This window comes from Dama dama, chromosome 22 (assembly GCF_033118175.1).
Source record: "Dama dama isolate Ldn47 chromosome 22, ASM3311817v1, whole genome shotgun sequence".
NCBI classification, from domain to species: domain Eukaryota; kingdom Metazoa; phylum Chordata; class Mammalia; order Artiodactyla; family Cervidae; genus Dama; species Dama dama.
The window spans coordinates 4,208,201-4,227,996 of record NC_083702.1 but is presented as its reverse complement, the minus strand read 5'-3'; the positions used below and the strand labels follow the sequence as shown (position 1 = coordinate 4,227,996).

Below are 19,796 nucleotides of genomic sequence, written 5' to 3'. Positions count from 1 at the left end.
CCCTGCCTGGAGAATCCCAGGGACAGGGGAGCCTGGTGGGTGCCGTCTGTGGGGTCACACAGAGTCGGACACGACTGAAGCAACTTAGCAGCAGCAGCAGACTAGGAATCAGAGCTGAGCATAAACATCAGTTAATAAAAACAGCTCCATTCTCTGATTGCTTTGGATCGGCGGGCTGTGTTCTGTGCTCACGCATCGTCCTTGGGTTGGGGGTGAGGGCTCGTGTTACCCTAGGTTAGGCATCCTTGTTCCCTGTGGGAAGTCAGCGGTTCTGACCCCCTGGAAGACTTCCTCTTTCTCCGCCACCCTTGGGGATTAGGAATTTCTAGGTGGCATATCCAAGCAAACTGGACTGTCAGCGCCCTCAGGCTAGGAACGGGGCTGGAAGCCTGTCTGCCCCGTTTTTTGGAGGTGTCTTCTAGTGATGGACTGGGATTTCTAGTTCCAGGGAAAAGACAACCTCCCAAAGGGTTGCTCGCCCCGAAGGACGGCCCTCGGCGGCTGTGCTGCATCAGGACACAGCCCAGCTGTCCGTCCGCCGCTCCCTTGGGGACCCGCAATAATGACACAGTAGCAGATGTGCCATTGGAAGGTTCCAGCCCCGCCACCGCAGAGTCAGTTTCTTATTTGTCAGTTTATTGTGGCAAGTGGGATTTTTTGTTGTTGTTGTTTCCAAATAGAAACAGCTGAACTTTATTTGAAATGTTTTTCTTTGATCCTTTTTTTGATCTGTGTTTTGATCAGTTGTCCTTGATGTGGGTTTTATATATATATGTGTGTGTGTGTGTGTATATATATATATATATATATAGTTTTTATTGGAGGAGGAGGGAACAAGGATAGGATGAGCAGACTGGGTTGGGGTTCTTTCTGTTCTTTTCTCTCTTTTCCTTCCTTCTTTTCTCTTTCTTTTTTTCTTTTTTTATTGAAAAGCCTCAGTTGTTAGTGTTACTTGTGCCCAGAAATGTTAACTTTATAGGAAGAATAACCAAACAGAGTTTCCCCACCCATCTCATGTCAAGGAGGGATGGATAGGTGGCATGAGCATCAGCTCTGGGCCTACGCAGACACAGGTTCTGCCACTTATCAACCTCTGAACACGTCACTTCACCTGTATTATGAGTTTTAGCTTATTTATCTAAAATGGGACTGACCCCCAGAGGGTTATGGTGAAAGTAAAATATGCTGTGTGCAAACTGCCCAGCCTATAGTTTCTCAACAAACAGATGTTGTCATACAGATATCCTATTACAGCTGTTACTGCCTAGGAGAAAGGTAAATTTTCATCTATGAGCACATTGTGGGTCAGTGGTAGAACTTAAATAATAGTAATAATATCATAAAACAGAAAAGAGAGTCCCGAAACGTACTCTCACATACACAACAAAGACCCCCTGTAGTTGAAGAGTAAAGGGTGGTCTTTTTCCATAAATGATGCTAGACCAATTTAATATCCATTACGGGGAAGAAAAACCTGCCACCCATATGTCACCCCATTCACCCACACTAATTGAAGATAACTCATAAACCTTCATGTGGAAGGTAAAACACAAGAGCTTCTAGAAGGAATCATAAGAAAGTATGGTTCCTGTCTTGGAATAGGCAAAGGTTTCTTAAACAAGACATCAAAATTTTAACTGGGAAAACACTAACTTTGAAAAAGTGTTTGCATTGTAAACATGTATCTGACAAAGGACTTATCCCCATACTAATTTAAGGACTGATGTGAAACAGCAAAAGATAATTCAGGTTCTGAGAATGAACAAAAGACCCATGGCATCTCACAAAAGAGGAAACCTGGATGGCCAGTAATGGTACAGAAAGAGCTTAGCATCCTCATCAGGGAGTGCATGTTTAACCCACAGTTAGGAACCCACCAGAAGGGCTGATGAGATGACAGGACCAATGGATGGCAAAGGTGTGGGGCAGCCTGAACTGTGATGAATTGATTTGGGAGGTGTCAATTGGAAAAATCCCTTTGGAAAACTTAGGCAGTGTCTGCTAACTCTGGGCGTTCGCCCGCCCTGTGAGCCAGCAGTTGCACCCCTAGATGCACCCCCGGGAGAAGCACGTACATGTGTCTCTCATAAGACATGTGCAGGAGTGTTCCTAGTCACGGTATTTGTAATAGCCCGGCAGGGGCTGTCTCCACACTGCAAGGTGCTGGAGCTCAGAGGGCCTCGGCAGAGGGAAGGGGCAAGCAAGGGGCTGGATGCCCAAGACCTCTTTGGCCCAGCAGCCTCAGGGCAGCAGGGAGAGCAAGAGGCCCAGTGTGCCCCTAGGTCGGCTCTGCCCCTTCCCACACAGGCGGCCAGCCCAGCAGCTGCCTGACAGACTCTGGCTCCCCCGAGCTCTCTGCCGGTGCAGGGGGCAGGAACAGACGTGTGCATGTGGTTCTGCCTTGGCCTGGGAGTGTGGACCCCCTGGCTGGCCCCCAGGATCAAGGGGCAAGGGCCCGGAGCGAGGACCACCCCGAAGCGCTTTTCTCCCGGGCTTGGGAGCATTGTGCGCGGCTTGCGGGAACAGCGGGCGAGAGAGCTTGCAAAGCGGCCTTTGGAGGCAGCCGGGGAGGTCTTCCAGCGGGAGAGGGCCGGTTGTGCTCAGAGGCCCCACAGGCCAGGGGCAGGACCCAGCAGGGCCCCTGCCCCTGGCCAGCCTTGCCCAGACCTTCCTGGCCTCCGGGGGGGTACTGCCCCACCAAGGGGCAGGCTGCGGGGACTGGGTCCAGACATGCCCGGGCGCCTCCCCAGCCTCATCCCCGCTGGCGCCTTTCCCCTGGGCCTAGGCCTCGGTTGAGGCCTCCTGGGAGGGGAGGTTGCTGGCAGGGGCTGTCTCCACACTGCAAGGTGCTGGAGCTCAGAGGGCCTCGGCGGAGGGAAGGGGCGAGCAAGGGGCTGATGCCCAAGACCTCTTTGGCCCAGCAGCCTCAGGGCAGCAGGGACATAGTCAGCAGTCATGGAAGAGTGTGGACGTTCATTCCACAGAGCGGTGTACAGCAGTAAAGAATGAGCTGCCCTTTGTCACATGGGTGAGTCTCACTAACAGCATAGAGCTAAAGAAGCCAGATTCAAAGTGAGTGCACACTCTGACTCTATGCACAGAAAGTGTAACAACAGGCAGAATCAGTCTGTGACAGTAGCAGTCAGGATGGCGGTTACGTTGATGGGTAGTAGGGTGGGCACAGGCGGGGAGTGGCACCCAGGGGCCTTGCAGGGGCCATCTGGGTGGGCTCCTGTGATGTGCACCCGTGGGAAAACCAGTCAGGATGTTCACGAGGAGGCATGCCTTCTGTTGCTTGTCACAATGACACTTAAAACTCACTGCATGGTTTCTGGGCGCCCAACCCCGTGCTGCATATATACACCCTTTAACCTACATTACCTTGCACGGCGGTTTCTTTCCTCCTCTTTTTAACAGGCCTCTTTGTTAAGCACTGTCATTTCCCAGATGGGAAGAGTGGTGCTCATGGAGTTGGTTCCCCGAGCACAGCTGGCTCTGCCAGCTCCTGGGCAGTGGGGCCGCGGGGCCAGCCCCGCGCTGTCTGTGCCCTGTTCCTTGTTCACGCGTCCAGACTTCTGTGCGGGCGCTTCCTGCCCCCCTTCACAGTGCTTCTCAGGTGGACTCCCGGGGGGACACGGGGGTGTGCAGCTGTGTTGGCGCCAGTCTTGTCACATGTCTAGCACGTGGTTCCCTCCCCCGCTCCGCTCTGGCCTCAGTAGTGATCCAGGTGGATGCTGAAACCCTGAGGTGGTGGCCACCCTGGAAAATGGGTACCTCTCCGCCAGCCCAGCCCTTCCTCCTCTTAGACTTGAGCACGCGTGCTCTTCTGGAGTTCTCCCGCCACCCCCTAGCTGAGCCCGAGCGCCTCGTCTCTCTGTGCATCACTTGTGTTCCTTTGCCCCTCCGTGAGCGTAGCACAGACTCCTGGATGTGTAACCTTTCCCTCCAGAAAAGTCTGTCCTGGGCGGGATCTATGTCATACTGCACACTCCACGTTGGACCCCGCAGACCCCAGGGGTGTCAGCGCAGTGTGTCCCAGGGCATATTTCTGTCTGCAGTATCTTAAATACCTATTATATGAGAGAAGTCTTCTAAGTAATAATACACATGTCAGACCTATGGTAAGAGGTGTCTGCTGCAGGACTCCCTGGAATCTGTGCAGTTCTCGTATGCATTTTGGAAATTCTGGGCCACAGTGCCACATCTTGGGGAATGCAGGAATTTTAGTGGAAACTTGGGAACACGCTCCATTCAGTCCTCTCTTCACCAGCAATCTGGGCCTGCCAAGCTGCCGCCAGAGGGAGGCGTTGGAGGAAACACCTCAAGCATTCCAGGCTGGCAGCGCTGGCTGGCCTTGCTGTTGCCTATAAAGGCATCAGCGGTCCCACACCAGGGGGGCGCTCATGCTATGCGCTCTGCATGCCTGCTGACCCCGTCTGCCTCTGCCCATCCTGACGCTCACATGGCAGGACGTCTTCCTGCTGAAATAGGTCTTCATCCTCCGGAGGGGAGCGATGCCTAGTGTTAAGTTCTGTCCCCAGCATCATGCAGCTGGTGGTCGTTCAGTGATCTTTTGCTCATTTGTTGAGCTGACATTAATTAAAACTAGAAAACCTCTTACTGCTGTTTGGCTTTAAAGAGATAAACGTTGGGCTTGGCTTCCCAGTTACATGATGTAGGTTTTTTAAAGCCTCTCATTGATGCTCTTACCCCTCACCTAGTGTGGTTGAAGGTGTGCGAACCAAGTCTTTGTCCTCGTCCAGAGCAAACAAGCATGGACACGATTTGGCGGGTGCACGGAGGCCTCCCTGGGCCCCTGTGTGCAGCGAGCGGACGTGGGGCTAAGGATGGGGAGTGCTCTGCCGCCATGCTGCACCCCGCGTCCCTCAGGCTCCACAGATGCAGGCCAGACACATTCAGAGTGAGAGGGCAGGAGCCCTACCCGTTTGATGTAGCTTCTACAGTATCCTAGCAACTGTTTGATGCAGCTTTCACAGTATCTTAGCAGCTGGTTCCCCAGCACTGGAAGCCAGAAGTTGGAGGCGTGGGATGTCCTGTCATGAATGAGACGCTCACAAAAGGGGACTCTGTTTCCTTGTTCAGGTGTGTTGGCAGATGGTCCAGCTGTTTTAAAATGAGACGTAAATGCTTCCAGTTATACTCCTTCAGATTGTGTCTACTTTTGGTTGTGCGCATCTTGTTTTCTTACATCGTGAAGATCACAGCGGCTTGAAATGAAAACCGTCATCACCACACTGAAACACTCGCGTGTGGAGTCTGTGAGCGGCACACGTCTCCTGCGCGCACAGAGGCCAGAGTGCGTGGTCTGCCCTCTGACCTTGGGCCAGGCCACCCACGGGTCTTGCTCAGCCTGCCTCACTCAGCCATGCCCTCTCCTCAGAGGTCAGAGTGCATCAGTCCTGCTCTGGCCTGTTTACTTGCACGAGAAGCAAGATTGCTTGAGGTTTACTGTCACGTCACTTAGAAATCGGGAGTCTGTCCCTTCCCGAGGTGAGGTGCTTAGCGTGAACCGTGTGGCCTGCAAGTGACCACATGCCCCTTGTTCCCACTCCTCCTGGGTTGGTGAGAAAGTGGAAGCTGCTCGAGTTCCTGTCAGTCACTTGACCCACCTGGCTTGGAGATGTCACTGTTTTCTTAATTTGACTTCTCAGTGGTTACTATTAATGTTTTAAGTGCCACCATGTACAGTTCATTCCAAACCAGAAACAAAACTTTATGCGAACATTTATTGCCATTCGTTTTTGTCCTTAAAGTTCTGCTCCTTTGGGTGGTTGATTTAACAGACACCATTTAAAGTTTAAATTTTATTTTCACTAGACGGTCCCCACACTGCCACACCCAGTGTCAGGCAGCCCTTCCTGACTCTCCTATGGCACCGTGGCTCCCTTGCCGGCTGTCCTCCCGGGGTCTCCTTCCGTCTACACTGGCCATTCTCCCGGTTAGAGCTAAACCTTATTTATTTGAGGGAAGTCTGCCAGAATCCTGGTTCAAATGAGGCCCCTTTTTATTATTTCGTTTATCCTGTCATTTCATATTGTAGCTGTTACAGCAGTTAGTAGTGTTTGTTTCTCTCTACTGAACATTCTCGGAAGTTCAGGAGGACTGCGGCATCAGGCCTTCACCTCGTGGACACTTAGCTGAAGCTGAGTTTACAGATAAACATGCGCGTGCCCACCTCTCTGCATTGCCTCCCTCCGTGGTGATTGCCCTGACTCTCCGTCCTTTAGTTGGAGATTGGCACAGGGAGAATAAAGACCTGAGAAATGGTGTTGTGTTTAATGAGATCCTCTTGTGGCTTCTGATGCTGGTTGAGAAACACTGACTTGGGAGAGGCCATGAACAGGCGACCGACCCTTCCTAGGGTGGAGTGGTGGCAGGGGCAGCTGGAGAACTAACCGCTGTTGATAACTGAGCAGATGGGATTTCATCGACCTGAGTGATCTGGCTTTTTCTAGCCCCCCAGGCTCCTCTGTCCATGGGACTCTCCAGGCACGAATGCTGCACTGGGTTGCCCTGTCCTCCTCCAGGGGATCTTCTGACCCAGGGAGGGAAGCTGCATCTGCTTTCTCTGACAGGCGGGTTCCTCACTGCTGCGCCACCTGCGGAGCCACCTCGCCCGGTGCTAGAGCTTAGGCTGGCAGTGCTGGAGTCTGAGCCTAGGTCCTTCCTCGGCCACACTCACTCCTGCTGTTACAGATGCTGGTTGGTCCCCATTCCCCACGCCGTCTTCCCTCCAAGCCACCCTCCATGGCTCCCAAAGAGAGCTGCCTGATTTTTCTGCTTCAGCTCTTTCAGTGGATTCTCATTGTATAAAATGCACACTCCTTCTTACAGCCTGAAACTCCTCTGGCCTCGACCCCTGCTCTCTACCAGCATCCTGCCTCCAGTCCCAGCCTTGCCTAGCTCATGTCTCCCGTCTTGGGTCCCACACGGCCGGCGCTGCTGCTGTCTCCCCAGCGCACCAGGTGACCAGCTTCTCTTTATCCTGAATTCTTAGCTCAGTCCCCCCCTCAGAGAAGCCGTCTCCCACCTCCCTCATCGGTGGTCCTTGTCCTTCTGTGGTCAGGCTTGACCGTGTCAGCCTGAAGGTCTGTCTGAGGCTGATGCCCGCCTCCTGTCTAGAATGCCAGAGGGGTGGGGACCTGCGTGTCCCGTTAGTTACTGGATCCCCGGCACCAAGCCTTCCTGTTTGTCAGATGAGCACCCAGATGACAGTTAGATCCTGAGAGGCTGGGTATGTGTTAACAGTGGAAGCCTGTGTTTGTATCTAAATCGCTTGCTCTCATTCCAGTGGAAGTGTCAAGAAGCATGTTCACAGAGGACAGCGAAAACATGTTGAAGTATTAGATTTCTGAAATTGAGTGAGGTTCCCCACAAAGTGGGACAGCCAGTACTTTAGAAGTTTTAAAAAGACCTGTATCAAGGAAGAGCTTGAGACGTTAGTATCCCCCTGCAGCCAGCTTGGCTCAGGTGTCACGGGTGCTTATTTCCAGTTGGTGCTGGAGTCATCTGCACGCTCTCAGTTCCTGCTGAGGTTGTCTTGACTGTGAAGTGGACACCGCAGTGCTCCTCCTCTAGTGAGAATCATCTGTGCGCCCAGCCCTCAGCCCGCCTGGTTGTGATTGCAGTGCACGCAGACAGCATGAGACTTCCACAGGTCTGTGCCCGTCCAGACCTGTGGGCCGGCTGCTCTTGCCTGCTGACTGGTTGCTGCTGTGGGTGGTGGGAGGAGAGGCCACCAGCATGGGCTGGGTGACCGTGGGGTTCATCGTGTCCAGAGACTAGTGACGTTTGGACTAAGGACCGGTGGTGTGGGTGCTCGGCAGCCCGCACGTGCAGTGCACTGAGAGTCGGCTGGCTCTCGTCTAGCCCAGAACCCTCCAGAAGCCCCCACACTGCTTGTGTTCTTCATGTAAGCCTTTGCATTTGAGAACTGTTTTTGACCCCTGGCTATGCTTTATTCATATAAAGATGTTGTTAGTACCAGGCAAACAATAAGCTTCCATAATTTAGATGCAGTTACTTAGTTTTTCTGGGCTTCCCAGGTGGCTCATTGGTAAAGAATCTGCCTACGATGCAGGAGACACAGATTTGATCCCTGGGTCGGGAAGATCCCCTAGAGGAGGGCCTGGCAACGCACTCCAGTATTCTTGCCTGGAGAATCCCCATGGACAGAAGAGCCTGGTGGGCTACAGTCCACGGGGTCCCAAAGAGTCAGATAACGACGAAGTGACTGAGCACACATGCACCTTTCTACTCTAAACTTTAATTTCATTTTAAACTGTTCACTGTTACTTATAAAGATGTTTTGTGGAGGTAATCACTCTGACCAGGATCTGAGGGCTTATTTTATCTTTTGAGAAAAAGGGACTCTGTTTCAAGTCTTATAAAACCTGCCACTCCTTCCCCTGATGTATAGGCAGAGCTCAGAAGCTTGCAGTCAGCCTGGCCGGAGGGGACTGCCCCGGGCCTCCGCCAGGTCTCCCCTCATGGGCTGGTCCCCCATTATGGGCTGGTCCCCGCTTATGGGCTGGTCCCTGAGGAGGGCTTAGGGCAGAGGGACGGGGGCTGGAGCGCGTGTCCAGACCAGGCCTGACCCCCAGGGTCCTCTGCCTCCTGGGTCTGTTTCCTCATCAGTAGAAGGTCTGGTATCCCCTCCCGTGAGTGCTGTGCTGGCGAAGCTGGAGGCTTTGTCAGTGCCTGGAGTGGCCCTGCGGGTCATCACACCACTGGTTCTGTTACACTTATTATTACTGTTATGACTTCATGCAGATAAATAGCAGTGGCTTATGTGAGAGACACTTAATTCCCCTGCAAAGCTTTGCCTACATTGATTGAAGCTAGAAATTTGTTCAGGCCAGCAAGTTCTTTCTTCCAGAGAGCAGAGTGCTGTGGACATACCCTCTCCCCTAGCGGCGGGCCCTTGAGGGTCCCTGCCTCCTTGGCTGCTCCTCACAAGTTTCTCTCCGTAAGAGCCCAGTGACCTCCGGTTACATCACAGCCGCCAGCGGATCCCCTGACGTGAGCAGAGCCTGGGTCCTGGCTTCCCTTGAGCAGTTGACTGCGTCCAGAAGGCCTCTCCTGGAGGAGGTCTCCCTGGAGCCCGAAGGCTGAGGTGGTGTGGTGGGGGGCCTGCCTGTGTGCCGTTGGCAGCATCGCACGTACTGCTCAGCTCTGGCAGGAGAACTGGGGTCTGTCCCTCTTAGTGGACGAAGGCCAGGCGCCCGCAACATTTACCGCCTCCTCCCCCGGGGGGAGCGTGCGCACGTGCGAGCCCACGTCCCACAGAAGGGTCAGGGTGAGCGGTGGCGGCGGAGGGACCGAGGGCCGCGGGCCCTGGGGTGGCCGTCCCTGCCCCGCCCCGTCCAGGCTGGTCAGTCTCAGACGGGCCTGAGTGCCCCCGAGCACACACGGAGCCGCCTGGCCTCCTGGCCCTCTGGTGTGGTTTGGTTAGACGCGGCCTTGCTCCATCCCAGTCTGAGACCTGTTGTGGGGCTGATGCCAGACCGACGGGCTCTCCACGCGGCGCTCTGAAGTGGTGAGATGGTCCCGGAGTGTGTCATGGACAGGATTAGCTTCAGGCCTGGGGGACCGTTTCCCACAGAGCCCGTGGACATGAGGCACCTGCCTGCCAGCCCCCACTCACCACAGGGCTTTGGAGTGGGGAGCGCGGGGTGGCCACAGACAAAGGGGGGGTCATCTTCCGTGACTTGGCCCCACACTGACAGGCCACGAGGCGGGGCAATGGTAGCGAGCCTCGGAGGCCGGCGCCTGACCCGTCTGGGCCCTGAGGGCCTGAAGGCTCATCACGGCTGGGGCCAGGCTGAGGACAGCGGTTCGCCGTGCCTCGCCTCGTGTGACGCAAGGAGCCTGGGGAGACAGCAGGACAGCTTTGGTTTCCAAGCGGAGAGGACCCTTCGAGCTGTGAGCGTCCCCCCCTGTAGGCGGTCGTGGATGGGAAGTCAGCCGTGCGTACCGAGAACGGTGAATGCAGCCTTTGTTTCAGAATCATTCAGATGCAGGCGGGGTGTGTTTCTCTGGTGGACGCTTGTGTGCTGGGATGTTTCTGTGAGAATTCAGCAGTGTTCCCCTCGGCCTCTGTGCCACTTCCTTTGATGTTCTAGTTCCCTGGGCAGCTGGAGGCTGAAAAGGAGCCGCAGCGCTCAGAGCAGAGGGGTTTCTGAGACGACGCTCTGCCGCAGTGAAGACTGAGGCTCTGCGCCTTCTGGCAGCACCTGCGAAACACGAGTGTGTTACTTTACTGTGATTGTGACCTTCAGTTTGCAAATCTGGCGATAATTTGCCCCCCCTGTGCTCTTCTCTTGGGGCTTCCCTGGTGGCTTAACTGGTAAAGAACCCGCCTGCGATGCAGGAGACCAGTGTTTGATCCTGGGTCAGGGAGATCCCCCGGCAAAGGATATGGCAACCTGTGCCATTCCATATTCTTGCCTGGGAAATCCCACAGCCCATGGGGTCACGGAGAGTGGGACACGACTGAGTGACGGGCTCATTCACTTGTCACTCCCCTCTTCTCGCAGGGCTTGTTCACTGTGTTCAGCAGTGACCGTCAGCTGTGAGTAGCCAATTGAGAGAACAAACAGACACTGACGTGCACTCACTGCCAGGATGGACTCCAGACCTCGGGTGGTCTGCGTGGGCACGGTGCTGACACACCTAGGCCGCAGAGATGTGCCCTAGGGTTAAAATGCGGAAACGCAATCAGACCCGGGACACACCTGCAGTTCGGAGAAGGAAGAGCGACCAGCACGGCGGCGGCGGGGGGGGGGGGGGGGGGGGGGGTCCGGGGGGGTCCGTGGTGGGGCCTGAACACACGCTGGTTTCCAGCGCTCTGCGAGGGGCCGGTGCGCCGTCTGCCCAGTGAGGACTCTGACTTTCTGAGTTAGGAGAGCCTACAGTTTAACTGAGCAAAGTGATGGTTGGAGATGAAGGCAGAGCTTGGATGCAGGTCACCATGCAGCAGAGTGTCCCGACGTTTGGAGGCAGAGCTCAAGCCTGCAGGTGGGGGTGTGGCTCCTCGTTGGCAGACAGTAGCAGTGTTTTTCAGCCTTGTCTCCTCCACGAGGACCCTCCTCTCCTGGGTCCTCTGTGTCACGGGCAGACTGCCCACCATCCAAGGGAGCCCATACCCACCCCAGCCCCACTCAGGTGCCCGCTGTGGTGTGTTTGCACAGGTTCCTACTCCAGCAGCAGCAGCCTTGGTGTGGCCTGGGCTTCCCTGACAGCAGTTTAGGAAATGCCTTGTTTTTTTTTTCCCTCAGAGAGTAAATACTTGAAGAGCAGAGCAGAGGTTGGTTAGGGGTCTCCTGCAGACGGGGTTGGGGTCAGAGAAGTGAGCCCACCAGGGACACGGCCCCCCGGGCGCTCACTGTCTCTCTGACTTGCGTGGCCGGGGAAACGCAGGACCGTTGTCACTCGGCAGGAAGAGGAGTCGCCCTCAGTGTCCTGTTCCCGCCCTCGTCCCCTCTGGCTGGCGGGAACTGCCATATTTTGAGGTGTTTTGGTTTTCAGCAACATGAAGCATTTCAGAAAAGTCTTGAAACAGAACTACTGCTTTGCGCTCCGAGAAATTCTGCAGTTTTCATCAGTCTTAAAAGATACTAGCTTAGATGTGGACGTTAACTCCGAAGCATCCTCGTGTTGAGGGAAGTCTCAGGGCAGGTGACGATGTGGTTTTGAAGCCTCACGAGGTGGCCCGGGTGTCCTGTCCTCAGGCCAGCTTTATCCGAGGTGCTGACGTGTGTTCTCTGCCCTGCTCAGTGGTGTGCTTGGGAAGTTTGTTAGGTGTGTAAACCCCTGGCTGTACATGGGTTTGTTGTCTAAAAATAATTTTTTGAAATATTCTGCAACCTAAAGGAAATATAGATACTATCTGTAGCATACGTATCTGTTATGTGCATGTTATACATATAATATTAAATATATACACATTATACATCTACAGACATGTTAATATATAAAAGACCATAAATAGATACTACATAGTTTATGTACATACACACGTATATCCTAAGAAGTCAGTAAAATCTTCCAGCATTTAAATTGTTTTAGTCTAAATAGCTGAAGCTCCAGTACTCTGGCCACCTGATGTGAAGAGCCGACTCATTGGAAAAGATTCTGATTCTGGGAAGGATTGAAGGCAGGAGGAGAAGGAGGCGAGATGGATGAGATGGTTGGATGGCATCACCGACTCAATGGGCATGAGTTTGAGCAAGCTCCAGGAGATAGTGAAGGACAGGGAAGCCTGGCGTGCTGCAGTCCGTGGGGTCGCAAAGAGTCAGACACGACTGAGTGACTGAACAACAGCAAATAGTTTACATTTTTAGTGCCAGTACTTTGAAAAGTTCATTCATTCATTCAGTGAGTATTTATCGGTTCCTTCCATGTTCCAGGGCAGTTTGGCAGACCTCTTCTGTAAAGGGCTCCTTTTAGTCAGTATTTTTGGCTTTGCTAAGCGCTCTCTCTCCCATCATAGCAGTCCAGCTCAGCTGCTGAGCACAACAGTGACCGTGGAAGAATCGTACGTGCATGGGTGTGACTGTGTGCCAATAGAACTTTATTTATTATGGATACTGAAATTTGGATTTCAAGTAATTTTTGTGTGTCGCAAATTGGTATTTCTCTTTTTATTCTTTCCCCCAACCATTTAAAAACATGAAAACTAGGGGCTTCGTGGGAGGTTCGGTAGTTAGGACCTCACTGCTGAGGGCCCAGGTTCAGTCCCTGGTTGGGGAACTGAGATTGCACAAGCTGCATGGCGTGGCCAAAGTAAGCTAGTTAATTTAAAAAATATGAAAACTTGTTAGCTTGCATCCATGCGAAAACACAGGCCATAATTCCCCCAGCCCCTGTTTTCAGCAGCTTCTAGACACCAAACACAGTGACCAGAGCAGAGTCCCTGTCATCGCGGGGCCCCCGTCCCTGTCACTTGAAGGACTGCAAGTAGCACTGATTCCAGTAACTGAAAGTCCAATGAAAGTCGTTCTCATCAGCGGTCTCAGGATCAGTATTCTAACTCACCTGGCTTGACTTTTTCAGAGTGAGTTTGGCACATCAGTCCTAGCCTAGGTTAGCAGTGTCATGGCCGTGGGGTTTGTCTCCAGTCGCCTCCCAGTCCGCACTCCCCTGCCTGGTCTCCTCACCTGCCTGGTGCGAGGTTACAGGGCTCAGCGTGGAGCCGACGATGCAGAGATGATGCACTCATGGCTGCTGCCACTCAGGTGCTCGGTCCAGGGACCACGTCTCACTCCCACCTCTCCAGGCCCCGAGGTTCCCAGGTGCTCAGTCCGCGCGCTCATCACTAGCTCTTTCAGGGTACCACATGCTCTGATGAGGGGCCGGACTGTGAGTCCTCACTCCGGTGCTGATCGCAGGGTTCTTTGAAGGCAGTTTTGTTACAAACAGGCTCACGCCTTCTGTTTGGAGTAGCTATGGAAACGTTAGAAGCTCTCTTTTTAAAGCCAAGCAGACAATGAAGCGCTTGGAGTGTTGGTAGGATTAGAGACTCTGGAAGATGTTTAATTTTCTACCCCCCTCTTGCTTGCTTTCTGTCTCGGTAGAGGGGGAACAAGAGGGCAATGTGAATATTAACCAGGCCGCTTTCATCTCCCTGTGACCCTCCAGGCTGTCTGGGTCTGCGGGGGCGCCCGGCCCTGGCCCTTCCGGCTGCTAACGAGGGGAGTTGTGCATATTCATGAGCCGGGCCCGGGGCAGGGATTCCCTGCTTCTCTTCAATGCAGATGTTATGAGGGAACAACTTAAAATTAGGAACTCAGAGACCCTGGACAATAGTGCCAGGATGTTCTCACTGGAAATAGGCACACGTCGGAGGATATTGGTGTGGCATTTGATTTATAGGCGGACAGTACAAACCCCATACGCGGTACTCACTTAGGTCGAGATGGAGCACACACCGTTCATGTCTAATCACGCTGAGTGTCCATCTAATCACGCAGAGTGTCTGGCAGGACTTGGTGAAGTCTGCCTTAAAGAGGAAGTAAGGTTGGTTTCACTTATGACATAAAGAATATGAAATGTACATCTGAGTGAGACTTGTTGGGGTCTCGCTATTGTTTTGAGTATTTTTCGATTTTCAGTGCTCTGGGAAGTTGACCCTGCCGTGGCTGTGTGGCCTTACCGCCCAGACCCCTCCCGTGCTCTCTACTTAACCCATCTCTCTGCTCTTTGAACTCCAGTTTCAGAAGAAGACTGAACTGCCTCTTCTGCCTTGGGCTCCAGGGCTGCCCCCGTCAAGCTGTGCCAGGAGCCTGCTTCCCGGGAGTGATGGTCACATTTGTCACCAGAGCTCCGCCTGGGAGCCCCGCCCTCGCCCAGGCGCGCATAGGGGTGGTCATCAGGACAGCCGTCATTCATCTCACTGTTTCCTCCGCTCAGAGTAGTGACCGTGTGAGCTTTCTACAGGAATGAGCTGGTGAACAGTGGGGTAGGATGTTGAAACACCATTACAGGACATCCACAGAATGCGGGGTTACTCCCTAGGTGGATGTGACTGAAACCCTCCCTTCTATCCATCCATACCGGAATTCTCCTGTGTTTTGTCATCCTGGACCTTTTATTTATACAGTCCAGCTTCCTTGCTCTCGTTGCATTTATATTGGTTTAACTTTCATCTAATCTTCCACCCTGCGAAGCCCTGAGTCAGGAAACCACACCAAGAGCAGAAAGGAAAAGCACAGCCCGTGTGGTCACTGCACTGCCACCACACCCCCTCCACACACGTACACTCACACTCACACACACACATGTTTCCAGTGCCATGCTTGGAGCAGAGGACAGAAGGTAAATAAGCCATCATCCTGGCTTGTGAAGAGCTCACAGGGCGTTGGGGCAGACGGAAATACTGACAAATAAGTATAGCTCCCAAGATGTCAGCACACACATCATCATCCACTGTGTGTCGGGTCTAGCTGCATGCCGGGGATGAGAAAAGGGACTCAGTGTGGCTCCTTCCCTCCAGAAGCTCCCAGACACACAAGCAGATCAGCAGGTGCAATGTGATGAGAACTGGTAAAGGAAAAAGAAAAAGGGAGAGAATGTTTTGGAAACATGCAGTAGGCGCGCCCAGCTCAAACTGGTGTTGGGGCTGGCCGGGACAGAGCGGGTGGGTTTCCAGGAGCGGGGTCTCAACTGCGTGCCCTGGGTGGGGAGGGCCAGGTGAGAGGGAGCGGGTCCCAGGTCAGGGCTCGCATGTGCAAAGACAGGGGGCGCCTGGCGAGGTGATGTTGCCGGAGCCCGGGGTGTCATTTGCCCTGGAACTGAGATATCTGACAGTCCAAAGCTCTGGAAGATGGCTCTTTCCTCCAGAGACACTCAGCACTGGCAGCTGGTGGTGACAAGCCTGGCATCCGATGCCTCGATTGCAGAGCTAGCCAGCCTTCCAGTTGTGAGGCGCTGTCAATGCATTTATGGGAATTTCCCCTCTCTTTCTTTCAATTAAAGTGAATAACCAGGAAGCTTCAGAAAGAAGTGTTTTGCGCCTGTTATTTAGCATTGGAGAGTTGTCACACACACGAACTGGAACGCTCCAGGCTTACACACGGTCTTGCCCAGATTCACCCTCAGATGTTCGCTCCTCCACTCAGTTCTCTTGATCCCTGCCTCATCTCTTTCTGCAACAAGGGAGGAAATGGGTTTGCATGATGATGATGTCGTCCTGCATGAGAAGTGAATTGTAATGAGTGATCCTTGCTGAGAAAGTCAATAATGTGTTGAAGGTCTTTGTTGCTGAGGATCATCCTTTTCTCTCTCCTGTCACAAAAGTGGGGGTTTGGTGATTGTGGAGAAGAAGGAGAAGTTCAGCTTGTATGCATTTGAGAGTGTGGATTCATCTCCAGATAAGACGTACAGCCTTCTAAAGGCCCTGGGCTTTGTCGTCAGAGGGTGACAGGTCCTGGCGAGATGAGAGCATTTTCCCACCAAACAGGCAGTTATCTATAGGATTGCATCAGCTACCGTTCTCTGCCCTTTGGAAAAGGTTGGTCATTTGTACCCACCAGTGGTCTTGGTGGTCCGCCTCCAGAGACCAGTGGGTCATGGCCTCCTGCTGACCTGCAGCCGTTCTGACGGAGCCCATCCCGTGTGGGGTCCATGTGCACTCACGACTGCGGGCCGCGTCGGAGGAACCGAGAGGGAGCAACCAGCAGGCACTTCCTGAGCCCAGAGCCGCCGGCTTCCTGTGTCCTGGCCGCCTGACTCGACTGGACGGGCTCGTGTTCTGCTGGTTTCCTTCCAGGTCAGTGAACTAGGGGCAGTTGGGTTCCCGCGCTTTGTGCGCATGGAGGCCTTTCTGTGTCACTCTCGTGCTGAAGAGAGAAGCCTCACTGCTGAGCCGGGTTTGGGATGGGATCTGGAGTGCGGACTCCTGAGTTCGGGGACCCGCCTGATCGCCTTTGGGGGAGCAGATGCCTCGATGTGGCATCAGATAGGCCTGCCTGGGAAACACTGTTAACAAGGAGGGACTCATTTTTCCTGCTACCGTCCATCTGATCACAGGGCAGGGAGGCCTCTGTTTCTTGGAAAAAGTGTTTATTCCACGCTTGGCACTTTGTTCCTTCTGAACCAATAGAGGGTGCCAGGCCCACTGTTCCTCGCGTCTCTGTGTCCCTGTGCCCAAGACTAGAGCAGTTTCATGGAAGGGCGTTACAGTGGCCGCCTAGTGCCCTCCTGAGGTTTCCACAGCTCTCAGTGAGCATAGACCTCAGAAAAGAGCGCTGTGATTCTGTGTTCCTCGGAAGTTGTCTGTGTGTGCCATGACGGACACCGTACATAACACCTAAATCAGGGGCAGGGCACAGTGAGGCACCGCATTCAGACTAAAAAGTAAAGGCTTCAAAGGCCTCCTTCGTCTTTAAAATACAGAATGAGGGAAATTCCATGGTGACTCCCAGGAGATAGTTTTTAGCTATAACTGGGCTTGCTTTAAACAGGATGATCTTCTTGCCTGATTCTACCCTAGCGTCTTTGTGACTCTTTCTATAATGCTCCTATTCCTTCCCTGGTGACTCAGTGACAAAGCTCTCCAGCACTCACACACGAGTGTGTCTATGTGCGTGCGCACTCCCACGTACACGCTTGTGTTCACACACTCCCTGTGTGGCTGCTCTAAGCCTTTGCCGCCTCCTTTGTTCTTTCAGTCCAGTACCTCTCCGTGCCAGTTGCTGGACAACACACACACAGTGTTGGACACACGTGTGTATGTATGTGTCTTATGCCTTTTGAATTATTTCCTGCTCTGCGTGCATATTCATAGCACATCCTCCAGGAGAAAGTGTTCGTTGGTTCTGGGTCTTTAGGGTTATCTGCCGTCTCCTCCTTCTCTAGTGATGCTCGGGTTAAAGCATGTTGATTCCTTCACTCTGCTCCCAGTTCTAACCCAGTGGGTGGTGTACGCCATCCGGAACCTCACGGAAGACAACAGCCAAAACCAAGACCTGATTGCGAAGATGGAGGAGCAGGGTCTGGCAGACGCATCCCTGCTTAAGAAAATGGGGTTTGAAGTTGAAAAGAGGGGTGACAAGCTGATTCTGAAGTCGACTAACGACACACCTCAGCTGGTAAGTATGCCAGGAGGAGGACTAGTTCCCCTTCAGTCTGTGGGAAGTGGTCCCCACTTCCCCATAACCTTCGAAGTGACATGATTCCTTCATAAGAACATGGGTAGATATAGTTTGCCTCCTGAGATGGCAAAGAAAGCCCTACATTTAATTGCAAATAACTTTTTGTTCATGCTTTTGTGCATGCCATTTTCTTAAGAGAGTTGAAATTTCAAACTTGTTTTAGGGGAGAAAAAGAAAAGGCATATCAAAATTTTCATGTGTTCTAAAAGTTTCTGGCAGTAATTAGACCTTCTTTAAAAGATAGCTAATGTTAACTGCAATGAAAAGAACAGAAAACTCCTTGTATGATATTGAATGGGTTGTTTCAGGTTTCTTTCCGTTATTTCTGTCATTGACCAAAATGCTCTTGTATTTTTTTTCCTTTGATGGTTCTTGTAAATAGCTCTGTTACATCTGCAATTTTGTTTCTTTTTATTTTTTTCCCTCTTAGTGAATGAACTCTCCATCCAAAAAAATGTGAATGTTTGGAATCTGTTTCCTGGATCTTTCGCAGTATGTGAAATCGCAAGTGTTTGAAGATTTTATTACATACACGTTCAAGAATCTGTGAATCTGCTAGATAATAGAGTTAAATGCGTATAAGCTTAAAAGTGAAAGTGCTTGAGTGTCCTGTTGATTCTTTGCTTTAAAATGTAGCTGTCTGGTTTGCTTCTGTCCCCATGGAATACAATGTGCGTTTAAGTGATAGATTGTACTTACTGTGGCTGCAGAAAATAAATTCCTCTTGCTGAGCGCATGTCCCTTCTTTGGCAAAGACTTGGAAGTTTGCTCAGGTCCACTCACTCCTTCCCTTTGTCTCCTCTTGTGGGGTTTTCTGGGCTCTGGCAGGCGGCTGAAGTAGTTTCTCACTGTGATTAATTCTAGCAATCGCTTTTCACCCCTTCTGCCTTTCCAAAACATTGACAAGACTCATTTCCAGTTAATTAATTCGAGAGATGGCGAAGAATAGAGGGCTCTCGCTCTTCACTTCAGGTCCTGGGCGGCGTTGTCACTGAGCCCTGTCCCTCTGGAATGTGGCAGGAGCAAGCGAGTGAGGGGACATGTGGGCCATTAACTCTTCCCATTCCAGATCACCCTAGACCTAGGCGTCCCCAGACCCCTGAAGCTTACCAGCCAGTGCCTGCGTCAACCACCGCCCTGGCTGTAAGCAGGAAGGAAGATCTCACGGTTGTCTGTGTGTGCAGAACCTCGGCATTAGAGGTTCATCCGGGGCTTCCTCAGTTTAAAAAGCACGGGTCTCTGGAAGGCGCTGCTCAGTTTTGGCCGGGGCAACGGAACTGCACAAGTAGCTTGGGGGAGCAGGGGCATCTTGACCCGTGTGTGTCAGTGTGCACACACTCAGAGGTAGCACTGGATCAAACGAGCACTGCAGCCTTTGTAACCACCAGGCTCACTAATGTAATCAGCAAGTGCTCGGGGCGGGTCACGTTGCGGATGCTTAACATGTGTTGTCTTCTGGAACAGCCGTGTTACTGAGCTGAACCGTCACGTGAAACCTTGCATGGTTCCTGTTGAACCTTCTGAAATGAAAATGGCAAAGACCCAACCAGAAGTTTTCCAGAAATACTACTGATTGTTCCAAAGTAAAGTGCTCCTAAGTTTTTGTAGCTGTGCTTAAATTGCTTTGTAGGGGGAAAAAAAAAAAACCAGCTAAAGCATGTTAAGAATGAAGTAAAAGTTTTCCCACATGCGGTCTAATGTCTACTATATAACTGAGGAAATGCCAGCTTCTACAACTGTAGTTGTCTATGAATAACATTTACTTCTGTCCTTTGTGACATTCCGTTGGTAAAGAATCCTTTGCAAAATCCAGAATGCACGAAGAAGCCCTTCTCTTCAGGACACAAGGAGTTAAACCCCTCGTCTCTAACTAGAAGTCTGGCCAAAGGGGAAAGCAGTGGGGGTCCCTTTTCCTTCTAACAAGTCTGCAATAGACACTTCTTTTTTTTCCTGTCTGAATGGATGTGTGCACACCAGTGGCATCACACAAACATGTCGGTATAAGCCATGCAATAACAAACACACATACATCACAGGGAGCCTTGTGAGAATACAGAATGGGATGCGGACTGTGTGTTTTCTAAATAGGAAATGCAGGGCTTGCATAGTGAAAACATGCTG

General features: G+C 52.3%; 1 protein-coding gene across 1 annotated transcript in view; it reads left to right on the top strand.

The window, feature by feature from the left end:
* The window catches only part of ATXN10 (ataxin 10), a 140,143-nt gene extending 121,737 nt beyond the window's left edge, over window positions 1-18,406 (top strand). Inside the window, exons 11-12 of the mRNA XM_061124340.1 lie at window positions 17,425-17,612; window positions 18,106-18,406. Of these exons, the coding sequence (XP_060980323.1) occupies window positions 17,425-17,612; window positions 18,106-18,108 (191 nt within the window). The 3' untranslated portion in view covers window positions 18,109-18,406. The remainder of the gene's footprint in view (window positions 1-17,424; window positions 17,613-18,105) is intronic.
* Window positions 18,407-19,796: the final 1,390 nt, after the last annotated feature.